The following is an 18,008-nucleotide window of genomic DNA, read 5'->3' as shown; positions in this document are numbered from 1 at the left end:
AAACAAACAGGACCACCTGTCCTCCCCATGCAGACAGAACCGCGACCACAGACAGGATGCCTCATTTGTGGTTTTCTTTCCTTTGCTCTTTGACAAAATCCAAAGGAAATGTTGATCAAAATGCAGTTGCGGACATCATTAGAGTTCCAAAGGAACATCTGGATTGTCATAAGGCTGAAAGAAGTTTCCACGTTTTCCCTGTGAGTTTGCAGTGCAGCAAATTTTCATTTGCAAATACATGGCAGCGCAAAACAGTTCTTTGAATTCAGACACTTTAGGGTCATGTCTGAGCTGGCTCCACAGCAGGATATGTTGTGGATCAAGGATGGTGACGGCCAATGTTATTATAGTTGATGACCACAAACGAAATAACTGAAAAAAATAACATTGAAAAATATTTTCAATAATGACAAAAAATACAAACAATATAAATGCATGTAAAAAAAAAAACAAGCATGGGAGATTTAAGTGAACATTGTGCAGGTGCCACCACAGGTGTTGTACTAGTTTGAAATGTAGATGAATACAATTAAAGGTAGAACTTTGAAACCTCAGTCACATGAGGGAAAACGCAAGGCAAATATGTTACAGCATACGTTTTCCTCGATCTGCTCACCAGCAAACATGAATTGTTTTGCAGTCAAGCATTAAACCGGCGATTCTGACGTCATTTCAAAGCAGCTATTGATGGAGTGAGTAAGTGTGCAGTGCTTCATTTATACTAAGACAGTGGTTCCTCACCTGGGTTCGATCGGTGAATCGGTCTCAGGGGTTCGACGGAGCCTCTGCCATGGAGGTTAAGACACACGCGACTCAACATGCTAATTAGTGATGACACGCCCGCTTGGCCATCACTGGCTGCAGACGATCACATTACGTTGCTTCTTCAAATCAGTGCTGCGGGAAATTTAGTTCGCTTAGTCCCCAACTTGTCACGGTCATGATCCTACCTCGTGTGATTTTTTTTTAAATGTTTTAATCCATGCTAACTATGTCGAGCAAAAATATATATATACTGTATATAGAAAGCGGTCAGACGAATATGTACAACATGCATCACAGAACGTGATGGAAGTCAGCATCCTATCTGCATGATTTGTCATGCCAAGTTGAGCAACTCTCGTCTCTCACCGGCAAAACTGAAGGAACACTTCTTGAATCCGATTTTTATTTTTCAGTAAGGGTTCGGTGAATGTGCATATGAATTGGTTGGGTTCGGTACCCCCTCACAAGGTTAAGAACCACTGTCCTAAGGAGACTGAATGCAGGCAGACGCCGAAGAGAGTAAGTAGAGTCACTTAGCAGAGACGCCCACGCCGAGACTATAAAACGTCAACGTCCTCCCCAACCTTCACACACTTCAACTGAACACCACGTGTACGACATCGACGCTTAAAAAAATCTGTAAAAACAGTGGATGTATCCGAGGGGAAGCATTTCTTTCATTGCAAATTGGATTATTGCTACTTTTGTTATCCATGTTGGACTGCAACGGACAACCAAATCCTGAAGTGGTGAGTTATATGACACTGACTACAATTGTTTTTTGGGGGTTTTTTTTTTGCCTCGCATCCATTTTAAATTAGACTTTCCGACTAAGAGGTACATACTTAATCGTTTAAGGAACCAATCATTTGTATTACCAGCACTAAGAACACTTTTAACCAAACTCTGGTCAATATGTAGTGCAAATGTGTTTCTTGAAAACACACACAAAAACATTAGCAAATCCAATAAAATTAATTTATGGAGCTGGTTTTCATCATGTAACACATGTAAAGCATGCGTGCTCGGAGCTTTCTGTGTCCTGCACGTTTTTATTTTTTTAATTTTGGTTTAGTTTTGTCTTGTTTTTGTTCTAGCTTCCTCCCATATTCCAAACTCGTGCATGTTAGTTTCAGTGAAGACTCTAAATTGTCAATAATTGTAAATGTAAGGATAAAGGTTCTATTTGTCTAAAAATGGTCTGCAATTGGCTGGTAATTAGTTCAGGGTTTACACTGCCTCTCTTCCAAAGTTAGCGAAAAGGCTATAGAAAATGAATCGATGAATGGATGGAAAATCCTCATGTCTTAAAAAAAAGAAACGACAGTGACATGGAAGAATGTGAACAACTGTTCATTAACGGTTATGCAACAGATTTGGAGAAGCAAGATATTCCACATCCATATTTAAGAGTATCATTTAATGCTGTTTGCCCTTCAACAATGATTTGTGATGAATGTGTTTTGTCTTGTGCCATCTTCAAAAGTAACATCTTTGGACGTTCAAAAATGTGTAATCCTATCGGTAAAGCCCCCCCCCCCCTCCCCCATTTGTTATCATAAGCTAATTTGGCCGCTTTGTTGCTCTTTTGACAATGTTCAGAAAGCTATGGGAACAAGTTTTGCCTGCATAAAAGTTGAAGAAATGTTAGCTAGCTTTTAAACAATATACAGTACATCCATCTATCTATCCATTATCTGATCCGCACAACCAATGTAATTAATTTTTTTTTGTTATTCATGTCAGTTCTACTCCTCTATAAGTTATAGCGGAAGTCATGGCCCACACGAGCATCAGCGTTGAGTCATGCTAGCTTTGCACCACTCCAACTCTTCATCCTCGCCACTCATCCCTCGTTCGTCAAATGGCAGCAGAGGGGAAGCAGTGTCCGGGGTGGCCCTTGAGATGTCGCAGCGGGGAAACCTGACCGCCAGCGCTGTCATGGTGGTGGTGTTGCCCATGACTTTGGGCATCGTGTCCAACATCGTGGCCCTGTTCATCTTGGCCAACGCCTACTGGCTCCAGCGACGGCGCTCCAAAGCCACATTCCTCCTCTATGCTACCTCGCTGGTAGTAACAGACTTCATGGGCCACGTGATCCCCGGCACCCTGGTTCTGAGACTCTACCTCTCTGGAGGCGTGCGGCCGGAGGACTCCAGCGCTTCTGACGGCATGTGCCAGTTCCTGGGAGGAAGCATGGTGTTTTTCGGCCTGTGCCCGCTCTTCCTAGGTTGCGCCATGGCTGCGGAGCGTTGTCTGGGTGTCACCAAGCCCCTCCTGCACTCCTCCCTGGTCACAAGCACCCGCACTAAAACGTGCCTGTCTGCGATTTGGCTGGCCGCTCTGTGTGTGGCCTTGCTGCCTTGCTTGCAGCTGGGCTCGTACACCTATCAGGACCCGGGCACGTGGTGCTTTATTCAAGTCCTCAGTGATATTCACGAGGCGGACGTGGCATTTGTGCTGCTTTTCTCTGGGCTAGGCCTGAGCTCCCTGGCTGCGGCAGTGGTGTGTAACACCATCAGTGGACTGACGCTGGTGCTCGCGAGGATCAGGAGGAAACCTGGGTCGCATCATTCGGCCAAGTCGCATGACATCGAGATGGTGGTGCAGCTGGTGGGGATCACGGTCACTTCGTGCATTTGCTGGTGCCCCCTGCTGGTGAGTATTAGCAAGTACAACAACATGGCGTGAACTTTAGCTGTGAATTTTCAACCACTGTGCGGTGGCACATCATTGTGCTTTGAAGAGGTGTGCTGTGAAAAGTGACAAAATGACAGTTATTATGACAACCTTTTTTCTAAATTATTTTCCAATTAACAATTGTTCATGCTTACCACATATATCCATCCATCCATTTTCCGAACCGCTTGATCCTCACTAGGGTCGCGGGGGGTGCTGGAGCCTATCCCAGCCGTCTCCGGGCAGTAGGCGGGGGACACCCTGAATCAGTTGCCAGCCAATCGCAGGGCCTTACCACATATAGTTACAGGCAAAACAATCACATGCTCATCCAGTAGATGACAGAAGGGACATGATTAAGCTGTATATCCACTCCTTGTGAATCCTTTTGCCGAGTGGTGCGCCGTGAGATTTTTCCTGATGTGATATATGTGCCTTGGCTCAGTAAAGGTTGGGAAACACTGGACTTGAATACCCTAGGCTGCAGTATTTGAGATTTTAGAGCAGTTTTCAGGATGTGTTTTGTTTTCCAAAGCAGTCGTTTTACATATATAGTTGATTCATATATCATACGGCAGCAAGACAACAACATTTATTATTGTTTCATTCCATTGAGATTCAAGATAGCCGCATTCTGGTAATTGCTCAAGGGTGGTCAAGACCTTCCGTTTACCTCGCCACGATATTGTCAAGAAAATGAGATCCAGTACAAGAGTTGGCTCAAAGAAGTGGATGGATGGATAAGATAAGATAAGATAAGATAAGATATCCTTTATTTGTCCCGCAATGGGGAAATTACAATCAGAATTCAGAAAGGAAAAACGCTGGATAGGGAGAGGGGAAAAAAACCCACGCTCGAACTATCCTCTTCCGAGGATAATTTAAGTCCAGGATAAAAAAGACCCTAGCACATGAATAAGCATTAGACAGTTACAACAAGTCACAAGACATAACATGTATAAGGGGGGGATGAATGGGAAGGGGGGGGGGGGGTAGGGTAGGGATGGATAGAAAGCAACAATCTGCTATTGTGTGTAATTTGGAAATGAAATGCATTGCACTGACAGCGGTTTTTGTTGTACACTGTACTGTATTTAGCCATATGAGTGAGTATAAAGTAAACATTGTTTATTATAACCCACTGATTGTGTCATTCCAAATTGTGCGTCATCATTTTGGAAAGGCCAAACGTTCGGTACAACTTTTGTGAATCTATAATATTGTAAAAGCTAAATGTATAGCGTTAGCATGCATTTGGTATCACCCTAACATATGAACGTGAATAGAATAACTTTGTTATTGTAGTCTTAAGATTTTGTCACAACCTAAGTAAAACTAAATCAACAGAATCATCTGACATGTGTTATCAAGTGTATGGTCAACGATTGTAAGGCTTTTGGAGATTTTAGACTTCCGAATGCCGCACTGATAGTGCACACAAATGCAACCATTCATCCATTTTCTTATCCTCTTTATCCTCACGAGGGTCGTGGGCGTGCTGGAGCCTATCCCAGCCGTCTTGGGGCAGTAGGCGGCGTACACCCTGAACTGGTTGGCAGCCAATCGTAGTGATTACATAAGATCTATTGAGAAGAGGTTCCCAAAATATCTCTTCACAAACAACATTAAGCAGTAGTTAGTAGCAGGGGCAGTTCTGGATCAATTTCACTGAGGGGGCCGGGCTGGGGCCAGGGGTTTTGATGGGGGGGCACATTCAACCCAGGGCTAAAAAGACAGATTTGAAATCTTATTTGACTTTTTATTTCTTCAGACTTTGAAATTGTAGTCATAACATTACAGTGATGAGAAAAAAAACAGTATTAGGAGGGCTAACATGTCTGCAAGCGTAACAATACGCCGTGTCTATCTGTTGAGAATATTCAAGCCAGGGGATGATATGGTACCAGCCTGCCGGGGACAAAAATTGCAAATACACTGAAGCTAGATGTTTTACATGCATATAATTATCCAAATTTTAAAAGGCAATGTCTTATATATTGATCCTGTTAAATAAAAAGGGAGACTAAAAAAGTTACACACACACACACACACGCGCACGCACACACACTCACACACGCGTACACAAACACACGCACGCACGCGCGCGCGCACACACACACACGCAAATAGCACTCGTGTCGTGGTAATTTCCTTCTCTGCGGACTGCTCATTTTCCCGCTCATTTTTAAATGCCGCAGCGCACTAAAGGGTCCGACTAGAATGTTAAATCACGCACTTAAGTTCCACCTTTCGCGTCGACGACTCGGCACGACTGCGTAATCTGCGCTCGGAGGGGGGGCCAGAATCGGTGCTAGAGGGGCACTGGCCCCCGTTGCCCCCCACCCCCAGAACCGCCACTGGTTAGTAGGTCGATATTTGGTATAATTTCACCTGCACTCTGCTGTCAGATGTTGAACCGACATTTAGCCCATCTTTAATGTGGTACATATTAACATGCAAAACAAACAGCGTATGTTTCATACCTGCAGATCGTTGGCCTGATGTCCGCGATCCGCTCCTACACAGGATCCATTGGAGAGGACCTTCCCAACTACAAAATACTACTGGTGATGGGTGTGAGACTGGCCACGTGGAACCAGATCCTGGACCCATGGGTCTACATCCTGCTGCGCCGAACCGTCTTACGGAAAATCTACCTCATTGCAAAGTGCCAAGCGGGCCTGGGGGGTAATTTATTCGGGTGTTTAGACTCTACATCTCCTCCCGAGTCTGAGAAGAATGAAGTGAATCAAGCCTAAACTGGGAGGACTGTGTCAAAAATATTTTCAAAAAGCCTAAGAACTAAATACATTTGATAAAAGAATATGGCGATGGAAGAGCGACTTGCATGAGCACAATGCGGCATTTCTGGGCTGGACCACTTCAGAAATATTACCGTAATTATGAGAGAATATGTAACCCGTGTCTTTTTCATTGTTACATTGGTTTCTGACCTTTGAAATGGAAGCTAGCTGACTGCTATGATTTTGCACCAAACTTTATCAACCTCCCAATTTAAGTCAGCAATGCTTCATGCATAGTTCTCATTAGGACAGCAGAATGTAAATGTGCTGCAAAATCAAAGAGTGCTTCATTTGGAAGAAGATGGTTTCGTTTCTCCACCACAGGAAGTTTGACAGTAAAGGCCAACACATTTTACATCTCTTGGGCGTCAACTCAACTCAACTGTATTTATAGAGCACTTTCAAACAGCCAATGTCAGAATGTAAAGGAAGCCTTGGAGAAGACGCGACAACAAAATATTCACGCTTTGCATGATGTAAGAAAATTTGGATATTCTTAATAGTTACCCCTCAAATTACTGAGGATGTGCAGAACTTTAAAAAAATGAGTAAAGCAAATGGGTTGTGACAAATGACTCTTTCTTGCAATTACTTTTGACGAATAATTGCCCCAGAATTGTATGAGTCATTGTATTTGGCAATTATAATGAGCATAATGTAACGGTGTCTTTTGGGCCAGCACTTCTCCTTTTACAACATTTTGTGGATACTGGCTAAATTGTGTCTGGATCTGTCATGGCACATGATGGCAACCACACAAAGTACTGTATTAATATCAGAAAAACTGGAGCTCATACTTATCTAAGTTTGTGTGTGCAAAGTGGTAACGTGATGTGCCTCATTTCAAATTGGTGGAAACCATGACGGTTGTGCCCTCTAGGCTAAAGATCCAAACTTATTTGAGTAACTGGGTAAAAACTGATCTGACGGTGGGGGGAGAAAAAGTAGATAAAAGTCTACTTGCACCATCCGCATATACATTTGTGTCTTTAGAGGAACTGTTTTTTTTTTTTTTAAAGAATTTAACATATTTGTGGATCATCTTAATTGCATTTGATTCATGTTTTTGTTTTTCGGTAACCAACAAAAGCTTAACCAAATACTTGATAATTTGTGGATCTGAGGCTCCTCAAACCGTCATGTGTCTAAAACACTCACCATGACATCACAAGATTGCACAAACACGCACGCATTGGTCATGCTTTGCTTCAACATTCCTCACTTAGATGAAATTGAATTTGTGGCCTAAGTCAAATGGCGGGACGCAACGGCTCAGTAATGACTGACCCTCATTATCGGACTTCTCTGTCAGTCCCCTTTCATGTGGACTATTTTGGTTCATTTCTGTTCCATCAGAGAATGAATATCCCTACAGAATGAATTTTCACTACTTAACATGAACTTACTAAGACATCCTATGGTAGTATTTCCGGCATTAAAAACACATCCTCTTGTCAAACTTGTGAATCTAACTGCTAATTTGTGAGGAAAATAGAGCAGCATGAGGTTGCAGTCGCTTGATTTCCACGAGTCATAGTCACGCACAGATGATGTGATAACCAAACGACTGTAGATTAATTATTGATATTATTTAAACTGTTGTTTGATCATAAACCATGGTTCTAGTGTATGATACTGCATATTTGGCTTTTGAGCAACTCACGACCTGAGCCTGCATGCTGCGGGAAAGGAAGTGCAGTACAGTGTTGGATCGTTAACTGAGCGTCAGAGCATCTGCCTCCTGCTCCAAGTGATGCAAGACGACAGAACAAAACGAAAAGAGCATTGCTGCCTCCATAAAATAAAACAAGCTTAACAATGACGAATAAAGCTCAATGACTAATACATGTGGATGATATCTTTTGAGTGGCTTTGCGTGCATTTTTAGCATTTTTTTCCAAAGATGCACACCACCTGTTTGACATGAAATACACCTTTGAATTTCATTAAATCTAACAGAATATAACACACATACTGTACGTAAAGATAAACATTTGATTACATACAGGCACATTGAGGGGCTGGAGGCGAATAGTGAAAATCCACATCGAATTATCACATTATTCATCTACTGACAGCGTTATCACTAATTGTTTGGATGTCATTGCATTGTACAAGTGTACGTCATTAGGTTGCGTGCGTACAATGCAACACCGTGAAATATGAAGCTTCTCTCGATTTGCATGCCGGTGAAGTGTGCTTGAGCGGTTTTCTGACATGCTGATTAATGCAAAAATGTACCTGTATGAATGCAAGATTTTTTTTATTATAATCTATTATTAAATATTACATACAAATTATACAGTGCATTGTCACAATACATTTGTCAGTTCTATACAGCAGGAAGTTACTTTATGCGGCTCCACCTGGCAAGTAAGAAAAAAAAAATAGCGAATGAAGCCATGAGCAGAAGCCAATGAATCAACAACAATCTCCTTGATTCTTCTGGCAGTTGCAGACCGGGTGATTCTACCTTCCTCACTGGGCAACTAATTCAGTGGTGAAAGTGGAATAATTAGGCTAGGAATTATCTCAGCGTGACCAACGCCACCTTTAAGCACTCATACCGAACGGTAGCTCAGCTCTCCATCGTCACCCCACATATGTGACTTCGAAAAATCTCATGTCAACTGTAGGGAGAATCTATTACAAGTGGTAAAACCACTTCACATTTCGTGCTCACCGTGTTGACGTGCACAGTGTGTCCATTTCCCTAAACCTTAAGAGGCTTAATCCTAATAAAGACTTTTTATTGGTAGGCCATACCAGTGCGGTTAATTAAACCATGTGGGAGTGGTGAATATACAGGTGAATGTTAAAAGGCAGAGCGGCATGAAGAAAGCATCGACGTGGGACGAGACATCTCCCATCTTCAGTTAGACAACTTTTGTTTTTGACTGATTGGCATGCACATGTGGGTGATCACACGTGTCCCTTGGAGAGTCCAATAGAAAAGCCTGACGTCTCTTTGCAAGAAAGAAAAATTCAGACTTCTTCACATCCAAACAAGGCACCAAGGCAAAAAAGAAAGATAGGGTGTGAACTTCTTCCCCTTTTTGCCTCATCTCTTGAGCCAACACACTCACTTTTTTTTAATTGCAGTGTCTATTTGGAGAGGAGGGGACGGTGGCGATGAAATCCATTTCCAGGAGACAAAAGGTGTACTCGCTTCTCTTGCTTCCTGCTGTTCCTCCTCCCAGTGCGTGCTCCCCTTTACCACCAGGTGAAGAAAGGTCTTCTACTCTGGAAGCTCTGTGTGTACGACTCACTATTGGCTCTCTGGGGGGCTCTGGCAGTTTCGACAATCACTGGGGGCATCTGGACCAACTGCAGGGGTGTTTTGTCATCCTTTAGGGCTTGGCACAGGTTCAGAATCTTTAAATAAAGAAAGGGTGGAGATGAAAATCAAAGTAATGGAGTCACCCGCCCAACCCAATGAAAACTTCACGACATGTTGAATATTTAATATGTTGGGCATATTGTGTGCTTGGAGGCTGATTCTAGTGTGCAGCTAATGTAAGCAGAATGATATTGGCTCTGGGTCACTTGACAGATTAATATTAAGAGGTGCGTGTAAAAGTATAATCCGGCCTTCCGTGATGCCGTGGCAACGTAATGCTGACAACTGACCTGCCCCCTCATGACAGCGACCTGCCTGTGAAACTGTCCTCTGTCAAAACCAGGGTCTTTCTGCGGGACAACATGCACATGTGAAATATAAAACATTCCCGTGTATGCGGACACAGAGCAGTGTGCGCTTGTCCCTATTATCAGTCAGGTTGCTCCTGGCATCACAGTGCCGTGGGAGCAAAGTCCGGTATAATTCATTCATACTGTACCTTGAATAGTTCATAGAGGTCCTCTTCGAGATCTTTGATGAAATTTGGGTCAGAGAGCTTTGGTAGGACTAGCTCTTGGATTTCCTGGGAGAAAGGAACTTTGGCCTGGGAGAGCCATGCCCAGTAGAAAGGATCTAGATATGAAACAAAGTAGGTTTGTGACAGTCAGTCGACCTATCTTGATTTCTATAGAGCTGTCTGAGGATGAGTGGAAGTGGTAATGTGATCTTACATGCTCTCCAGGAGTCAGGATGTTTGAGAGGGAAGGCTAGACCATTGTCTATGGCTGCCAGCTTAATTACTGGGTCCTTCACTACAACCCAGTCTGTGTCCTGTCGCGATGGTTTGGGTGGCGATTCAGGTGGACAGACAACACAGAAATGACAATTCCACATTGATAAAAACATTCCAGAGGGAAGACTGTGTGTGGGGTTCTCACCCGGTTCCCCACAGCGTCCATAGGGCAGTCATACTTGAGAAGCCAGTTGTCATTTCCCCTGTCTAAAACGGAACAGAAGAAAAACAAATCTTGTGATGATGAGTCTGTCAGTGACCACGCTGTGTGTGACCACGATGACTACACGGACACAAGCTGAGCAGGGTGACTCGACTACATACCTGTGTTCCTGATGATGTAATCGAGGACTACGAGGCGTTCGAACTGCAGCTGAAGCTGACGGTTAGTGTTCTCCGGTAGAGGCTCGGCTTCAAACCTACGAAGCCAAAAGTCTGCATCCTTGTATCCGTCCACAAAGAGCTGGAAGGAGCCAACCTGGAGGAACAACAACAAAGTCCATTAAGAGTTTCTCATGTTGTAGTCACATACGGAAGGGGGGAAAAAAAACAAAAATAAGAAGCGCACCAGGTTACCTTAGGAGGAAGTCCAATCCTATGGAAGCGCTGACCCACTTTTGGTACCTTCTCCAAGGCGAGTCTTTTACCTCGAGACTTCACCCTGTCTATGGCACTGTAGTTGAATGTTTCACTCGCCAAGTATACCACCTACAACGGCCACACGGATGAGCAGCTATCTCTTGACTTCGGTCAATACGACAATTATCACAAATGTGTACGCATGTCTACCTTGGTCCTCGGAACGATATTGAGCTCCAGTTTCTGGTCCACCAGACTAGCACCGGCCTCTGAGAGGTAGCCCTGGTTGAGAACTAAGCAGTCGCGACCAAAACAGCAGGGACAGCACAGTTTCTGGAGCCACTTTGTCCATTTGGGGTTAAGCTGGCCATAGGGCTCTTCATTCTTAGGTTTGAACACACCGATGATTTTCTGACAAGGGGGAAGGAAAATGAAAAGATAGAAGCCGCATTCTTAAGGACAATATTTCACAGTGAATAGTTAATTCATTTATATGCAGTACTTACAGTATATACTGTGGAACATTTCTATTAAAATGTCCCTAAGGTCATCCAATTTGAAATTCAACTGAAGTTTCCAGGAAAAATATTCATCTCAATTTACACGAAACTTGAGACCTCCAGCAAACATGACATCATGCGACAAATCTCACACAAAAGAAGGACCTCCCGCAAACAAAAGACAAGATCTCATAGAGGGTACATACAAAGGTAGTTCTGTGATGTAAGCTGACATATACAGACATGAAGACTCGGGGCATATCCTGTTTGTTTGGGTTTTTTTTTTTTGGGGGGGGGGCGATGCATAAGAAAGGGGAATTGATGTTATGCTTCACTAGCTGTGTGACAAGTAATTACGCAACTGTTGATGATTCAATGTTGCCATCGCTCACGAAGCTGAGCTAGCACAGTGAAGTTGAGGCAACTGCTAATGTTAGAATTTGAGAATGTATTCAGTCGTTGCTGTTTTGGCAATATACATGCTGGCTATCTTATTTGTTCCTTAGCTGGAATAATTTTTTTTATTTGTGATGGTGAGTTCATTGACCTGTTGTACAATGATGAACAGTTTCCCAAACTTTATTGAGTCAAGACACTCATTTACCTCTGAAAAATCACATGGCACACCACCAAACCAAAATGTCAAACAATTTGAATAATGAAATAATGTCGTTACTAATTGACTTACTCCATGTGAAACGTGGGCCTTTTTAATTGAACAAAGCGATATACTCGCAGGAGGCCATGACTTACTTCCTCAAGTGCATGTCTGGCAACAGGTGAATACAGTACCCAGGTTTATTTTACATTTTGCCATCTAAGCAAAGTAAATGTATTTGGTTTGCCTGTCACTACATGTAAAATTGGATCGTTTCCACCAGCACCTCTGATGCTCTTTCATGGCACCCCGGTAGAAAGTGCTGTTGTAAGCAACACACTGCTGAAACATCCAACTTGGACATAGGAGAATTACATCCAAGAGAGCAGGCACATGACTACTAAGCGCTTTGGTGAGTGAGTAAAGAAACTGTGCGTACACTGGGATTGGGGGATAAAAATCCTAGACATTCAATGGAGAGGATTTGTTACTCTGCCGCAAGTTTAAAATAAATAGCTAAGAAGTGGCACTGGACCTAAAATATAGTATCTTACATGCCGCTGAACGTGTATGATTGGGAAATTAAACACAATTTCGTTGCGTAGACTTGAGGAAAAGCGTCGCCATTGGTCCAATGAAACAATTCCTAGCCAAGTCAAGCGATGAGAGTTGGTGCAGCAATTCACAACCGATAACATGCATGGGACTTTGTTCTATGCTCAGAAAAAAAAAAAAAAAGAAAACCCCCAGGATTGCAACGAGACAATATCGTAACTACCTTATGAGTCTGGTGAAATGACTAGAATGCCATTGTTCTTTATGGTATTCCCATTATCTACTTTAGTTGAACAACTGTAAAGCCACACCACCGATGAAGGCCTCTTAAGTAGGTCTTTAGCGGGCTCACAAACACAATAAATGTTGATTTCATTTCAAGGTATGATCCAAAGCTACTTCGTTTAGTAAAGTAAATGCCCGAATGACTTCCCCAATGACACATTTTATTGCAAGTCACTGTGTATAGTACACCACAACATATATTAAGATATTAAACCATCGAAGTGACAGTATCTAAAATGGTTTGCTTGTTGAAGTATTTGTCATGTCATGTCATCACATGGGTAGAGAAAGGCCTCCAAGAAGAAATAACTATGTGGAAAGAAGTCCTCATAACATTCCCTCTAACACTTCCTTAAAATGAGCTCTCCAACGAGAAGCTGTGGCTTGGACGTCCTTCATCTTACCCCGTGTGAGTCTTTGACAAAATAGCTGCCACTGGATCCTTGGTAGATCCTCTCTGGGTAGATCCCCTCCTCAATGGCTCGCTCGGCCTTGCGAATAATCTCTCTGAACTCAGGATCCTCCGGGAATTCGTTACGGTGCGGTTCCCGCGGCGAGGTCCCCCGATCCCGGTCCAGGAGAGGCTGTCTCTCCCGACTGCGACTCGGACTGCCGGCAGGGATGCGCACCACCGATCCCGGCGTCCCTCCAAAGGCGCCCCGCGGGCTGGTGGGTTCTGTCGGACCGTAGCTGAAATCATTTGAGTCACGGAGCGGAGAGACAAGCGGACTCGTCTCGTCCATGATTCTGGAGGTTGTCGAGAAGTTCGTTGTACGGAGAAGAAGCCGGGAAGTCGAAAAAGACTGAGAAATAAAGTATCACAGTTGTTTGGTTGCTTGGAGGTGAGGTAGCTAACTAGGAAGCTGGAAAAAAAGAGCAAGAAAATCAGATGACTGTCAGCTTCCGGGAAAGGGCGGAACCTGTTGGGTATTTTGATAATCAACCAATCAGCGATTCAATTATTTTGTCAATCATCTACTCTCTCAATATGATTGGGCAGAGTCAAACCACCCACGGAAGACACGTGAGAGTGTAAAAATATGTCGTTAATTAACTCCAAAATAAAAACGCTTTCGATAATAATAATAATAATAATACATTTTATTTATAAGCGCCTTTCAAGACACCCAAGGACACTTTACAATAACAAAAAACACAAAACAATAAATGTGAGAAAAATGCGTACCGAATGTACACGGGCTTTGTAAACACAAAGCTTTGAAGTAATTTTATAATGATACGGATAGTAAAATATTTTCTACATAACCTCACATTTTCAGCGCTATATTACCGCACTTTGTAGAAAACGTCTCCCTTGCAAATATTGAACATACCATAATCAAATTAAATGTGTTTATTTTGGTTTTTTGCGTGTGACATCCGTTTTCTGTTTTTTGAGAGCATTCGGCCTACTGTACATGACATTCAGCCAACTGTTTTTAACCAGGTATACAGTCATTTATAGTATACAAAGTAGTTCCACAACGCAAACGAGTTTGTTTTCTGCTCTGTGGGCATGTGGACGTGCGACTGTGCGCATCCTCCATCCTCCTTCTGACCCCTCCTCCTCCTCTACGAGCACAGCTCGCTTTCTGATTGGTCACAGTCGACAGGAATACAGTACAACGTAGAGAAGAGAGAGCTGTCAAATTCAGGCAAGACACGTCCACAAGCGTCTTTTGGAACTTCATTAGGCGAATTCATTACTTATCTGCAACCATCTGCACGGTTGCAGCCACCCCAGGATAATCCTGTGCTCGCTGCTGCAGCATTTCAAGAGGAGTCACTTGATCCAAAGTTTACGGAAATATAGCACAGAGGACATCGGCATAGGGATGGCTGCGTACAAACTCGTGCTAATCCGCCACGGAGAGAGCTGCTGGAACCAGGAAAACCGCTTCTGCGGATGGTTCGACGCGGATTTGAGCGAGACGGGAGAGCAGGAGGCCAAGAGAGGAGGGCAGGCCTTGAAAGGTGCAGTCATGTCACTCGTCCTAATCGGCCATTCTGTCGGTCATTGGATTACAGCACTGCAAGGCTGTCCTTATGTAACTGGGCGGGATGGGGCGAATAGGTTATGAGCCCAGAGCGTTGGAAGAGAGTGGTATACAGTGTATGGTTATTGAATATGTCTGTAGACAAATTACGTTTCGTGCAATTTTACAGAAAGAAGCATCTATGCAATATCTTACGACTCAGTTTGCCAAATCAAGCATCCACCCATTCTCTATACCGCATGTCCTCAGTCGTGACACGGTTATTTTGGAGCCTCCCAACTGACTATGGAGGGAATGCCTGGGTACACCCTGAACAGATCACCATCCAATTGCAGTTTGATAAATCATTGCTTTGCATCATGATATACAGTATGTACATATTTCACACTCGCTAATGTATGCTGACTATTTAAACTGTGTAAATACTAGGCGTGTAGAAAAAATAAATAAATTTTGAATCGGAAAATTGCTTTTAATTTTAAAGATGTGAGTACATCAAATACAAAGAGTAGCCTTTGGTTAAGAGAGCATGGGTCTTGGATTATCAACCCAATGTATGACTTCAAAACATTTGTATGGGTAGAGGCACTGCAGAGCCAAAAAAAACTGTACACATCTTTGTATAAGAAAAACATATACTGAAAACGATTGTTGTCTTTGTCTCTATCTCTCCTCAGATGCTGGCTACGAGTTTGATATTTGCTACACTTCTGTTCTGAAACGGGCCGTCCGCACTCTGTGGTTTGTTCTGGACAGCATCGACCAGATGTGGCTGCCAGTGCACAGGACGTGGCGCCTCAATGAGCGCCACTATGGTGGTCTAACTGGCCTGAACAAGGCTGAAACGGCAGCTAAACACGGAGAGGCCCAAGTCAAGATTTGGAGGCGCTCTTTTGACATCCCTCCCCCACCCATGGATGAGGGCCATGACTTCTATCAGACCATAAGCAAGGTTACTCTGGAAGAGACCGTTTAATTTGCCTTTTTTGTGTAGCGATCTTAAAAACACCCACAGTAGAGCCGTAAGAGAAACTCGAGCAATACGCCACCTTTGCTTTTTGCATGACATCAGTGCCAGTGTCTGGTGTGACATAAAATACTGTAAAATTCGGTCTATTGATCATACTGGTTTTTCAGAAGCACCTAATAAGTAAAATGTTTGAAGTTAACTTTTTTTCCACAAATGGCGGAAGGTGGAATATTGGAAAAAGCACTTATTTGACAGAACAACAAATAAAATGTGGCTAAATCGAGGCTTAAACAGGTTGTGTAACTGACATGTTGATTCGTGCCATATGACTATAAAGTAATAAACTGCATAGAAGTATTTCCTTTGTTGTAGGATCGACGTTATGCTGATCTGACAGAAGACCAGCTTCCAACTTGTGAGAGTCTGAAAGACACCATTGCTCGAGCTCTTCCTTTTTGGAATGATGAAATAGCTCCACAGATCAAAGAAGGGAAGCGGGTGCTGATTGCTGCCCATGGCAACAGTCTCCGAGGCATTGTCAAGCACCTTGAGGGTAAGCATGTGAGAGCTTTGTGCAGACAATGACTCCATTCACAAATGAATAAGGTTATCAAAAATAATTTGTTCTTTCCACTTTCCCCCTACTTCACTGCAAATGTCCATTTTAGACATACTCGGTGCAATTCAATTTTGGGCTAAAATATGTAAATGCAGATGTTGCTCTTTTGCACCTATTTAGCAGTGAGCGTGAAAACAAAGAGCAACTTGTTGCTAGATGCACTGGTGCAAGCACAGTGGCCAAAATGATAATGATAAAACAGCTAAATAAATGGCCCAGTATGCCTGAATGTTTGTCACAGAGTGTCGAGTAAGGCTTTTATACTTTGAGTGCAGTTGGTGAGTTCAATAACAAATGATGCTGCTAGGTTGTAAGCTCTACCTGTTATCGTATTGCAGGTATGTCTGAGGAGGCCATCATGGAGCTGAACCTTCCTACAGGTATTCCCGTTGTGTACGAGTTGGACAAAAATCTGAAGCCCATAGGACCCATGCAGTTTCTGGGAGATGAAGAGACTGTACAGAAAGCCATGGCTGCTGTGGCAGCTCAGGGAAAAGCAAAAAAATAAACTCTGCTCCAGTGATTGGGGTGATCGTTAGAGCAATGCCGTGCTGTTCAGTTAACAAAAAACAACAAATAAAAAAATCTCGTCAAAAACCAGTTAGTGTTGTCACCATCACGAGCAACACACATGCAAACACCATACCATGTTTAACTCAGAGGTTTGAATAGAATCATCTATATTTTTTCTCATACAAAGTTTTAGAGTATTGATATTTTGATGTATGTACTGAACAAAATGTTCACCTTAGACATTGGCTTTAACGTCCCGTTATCCCACAGTAACACTGTTGTCGAAAGCAAGTTACCGTTAATTTACTTTGCACTTGTTCTTGCTGTGACACAGAAAATAATAAATGCACTGCACTATTACGTGTTAAAGATTTTTCTGAGCGTTTGTACTTTTTTTCCACCATGTCTATCACATAACCGCACAAGAACTGCCGGTTTCACATGTAGGTTCTGATGTTTTTTTTTTTTTAAAAACCAACAATTTCCCGATAACAAACACCTCCAAAGCTGCCCAATTCTTCTTTTTATTTCATTTCACTTTTTAGAAATGTACTGATAACAGACATAATTGATAACAGCATTACAAATTCCGACAGCTGTCCTATGAAATGTGTCTATGGCATGAAAAAAAATTACCGTGCACTGAAAATCAGTTAGATGCATTAGACCCTGATGTAACAAGCATTGATATAAAATAAATTGTAATATACAAAATATACTGTATGTTATTATGCATTGCTGTTGGGAAAGCGCTCTGTGAAGATGTATTGTTATATATTAAAAACATATAGAATATTCAATAACTTACTGATCGTATGATAAAGCAATATAAATATAAGAGTCCAAAATGGCGCAGTGAGTATATAACATATAATTGAAAATAAACAAGTTTGATTGGTTGATGAAATGAGTTTAGAGCTAATATTATGATGAAAATCCAGATTATAAAATTACCCACATGTCTGGCATAATAACTGCATGTCTGGTCTTTTTAACAAACACAAACCGGGA

General features: G+C 42.6%; 3 protein-coding genes across 3 annotated transcripts; 2 read left to right on the top strand and 1 right to left on the bottom strand.

Annotated features, from left to right (window-relative positions):
* The first annotated feature begins 1,154 nt into the window (after window positions 1-1,154).
* LOC147200487 (prostaglandin E2 receptor EP1 subtype-like) lies at window positions 1,155-8,409 on the top strand. The gene is made up of 3 exons (XM_086120687.1): window positions 1,155-1,514; window positions 2,512-3,423; window positions 5,934-8,409. The coding sequence occupies exons 2-3, from the start codon at window positions 2,572-2,574 to the stop codon at window positions 6,201-6,203; spliced, it is 1,122 nt and encodes a 373-aa protein (XP_085976813.1). The 5' UTR covers window positions 1,155-1,514; window positions 2,512-2,571; the 3' UTR covers window positions 6,204-8,409.
* Window positions 8,410-8,494: 85 nt separating this feature from the next.
* pi4k2a (phosphatidylinositol 4-kinase type 2 alpha) lies at window positions 8,495-13,777 on the bottom strand. Its single transcript, XM_086120686.1, has 9 exons — window positions 13,303-13,777; window positions 11,171-11,371; window positions 10,958-11,089; window positions 10,706-10,859; window positions 10,527-10,588; window positions 10,320-10,419; window positions 10,088-10,221; window positions 9,879-9,938; window positions 8,495-9,623 (listed from the first exon to the last, which is right to left on the bottom strand). The coding sequence occupies exons 1-9, from the start codon at window positions 13,639-13,641 to the stop codon at window positions 9,462-9,464; spliced, it is 1,344 nt and encodes a 447-aa protein (XP_085976812.1). The 5' UTR covers window positions 13,642-13,777; the 3' UTR covers window positions 8,495-9,461.
* Window positions 13,778-14,492: 715 nt separating this feature from the next.
* Window positions 14,493-17,370, top strand: LOC147200485 (phosphoglycerate mutase 1). Its single transcript, XM_086120852.1, has 4 exons — window positions 14,493-14,872; window positions 15,573-15,847; window positions 16,238-16,418; window positions 16,823-17,370. Exons 1-4 carry the CDS (start codon window positions 14,734-14,736, stop codon window positions 16,990-16,992), a joined length of 765 nt encoding a protein of 254 aa, XP_085976978.1. The 5' UTR covers window positions 14,493-14,733; the 3' UTR covers window positions 16,993-17,370.
* Window positions 17,371-18,008: the final 638 nt, after the last annotated feature.

The sequence above is a fragment of the Hippocampus guttulatus genome, chromosome 9 (assembly GCF_054856545.1).
Source record: "Hippocampus guttulatus isolate MCC_2025c chromosome 9, RoL_Hgut_1.0, whole genome shotgun sequence".
In the NCBI taxonomy this organism is placed as follows: domain Eukaryota; kingdom Metazoa; phylum Chordata; class Actinopteri; order Syngnathiformes; family Syngnathidae; genus Hippocampus; species Hippocampus guttulatus.
This window is presented reverse-complemented; position numbering and strand designations above follow the sequence as displayed.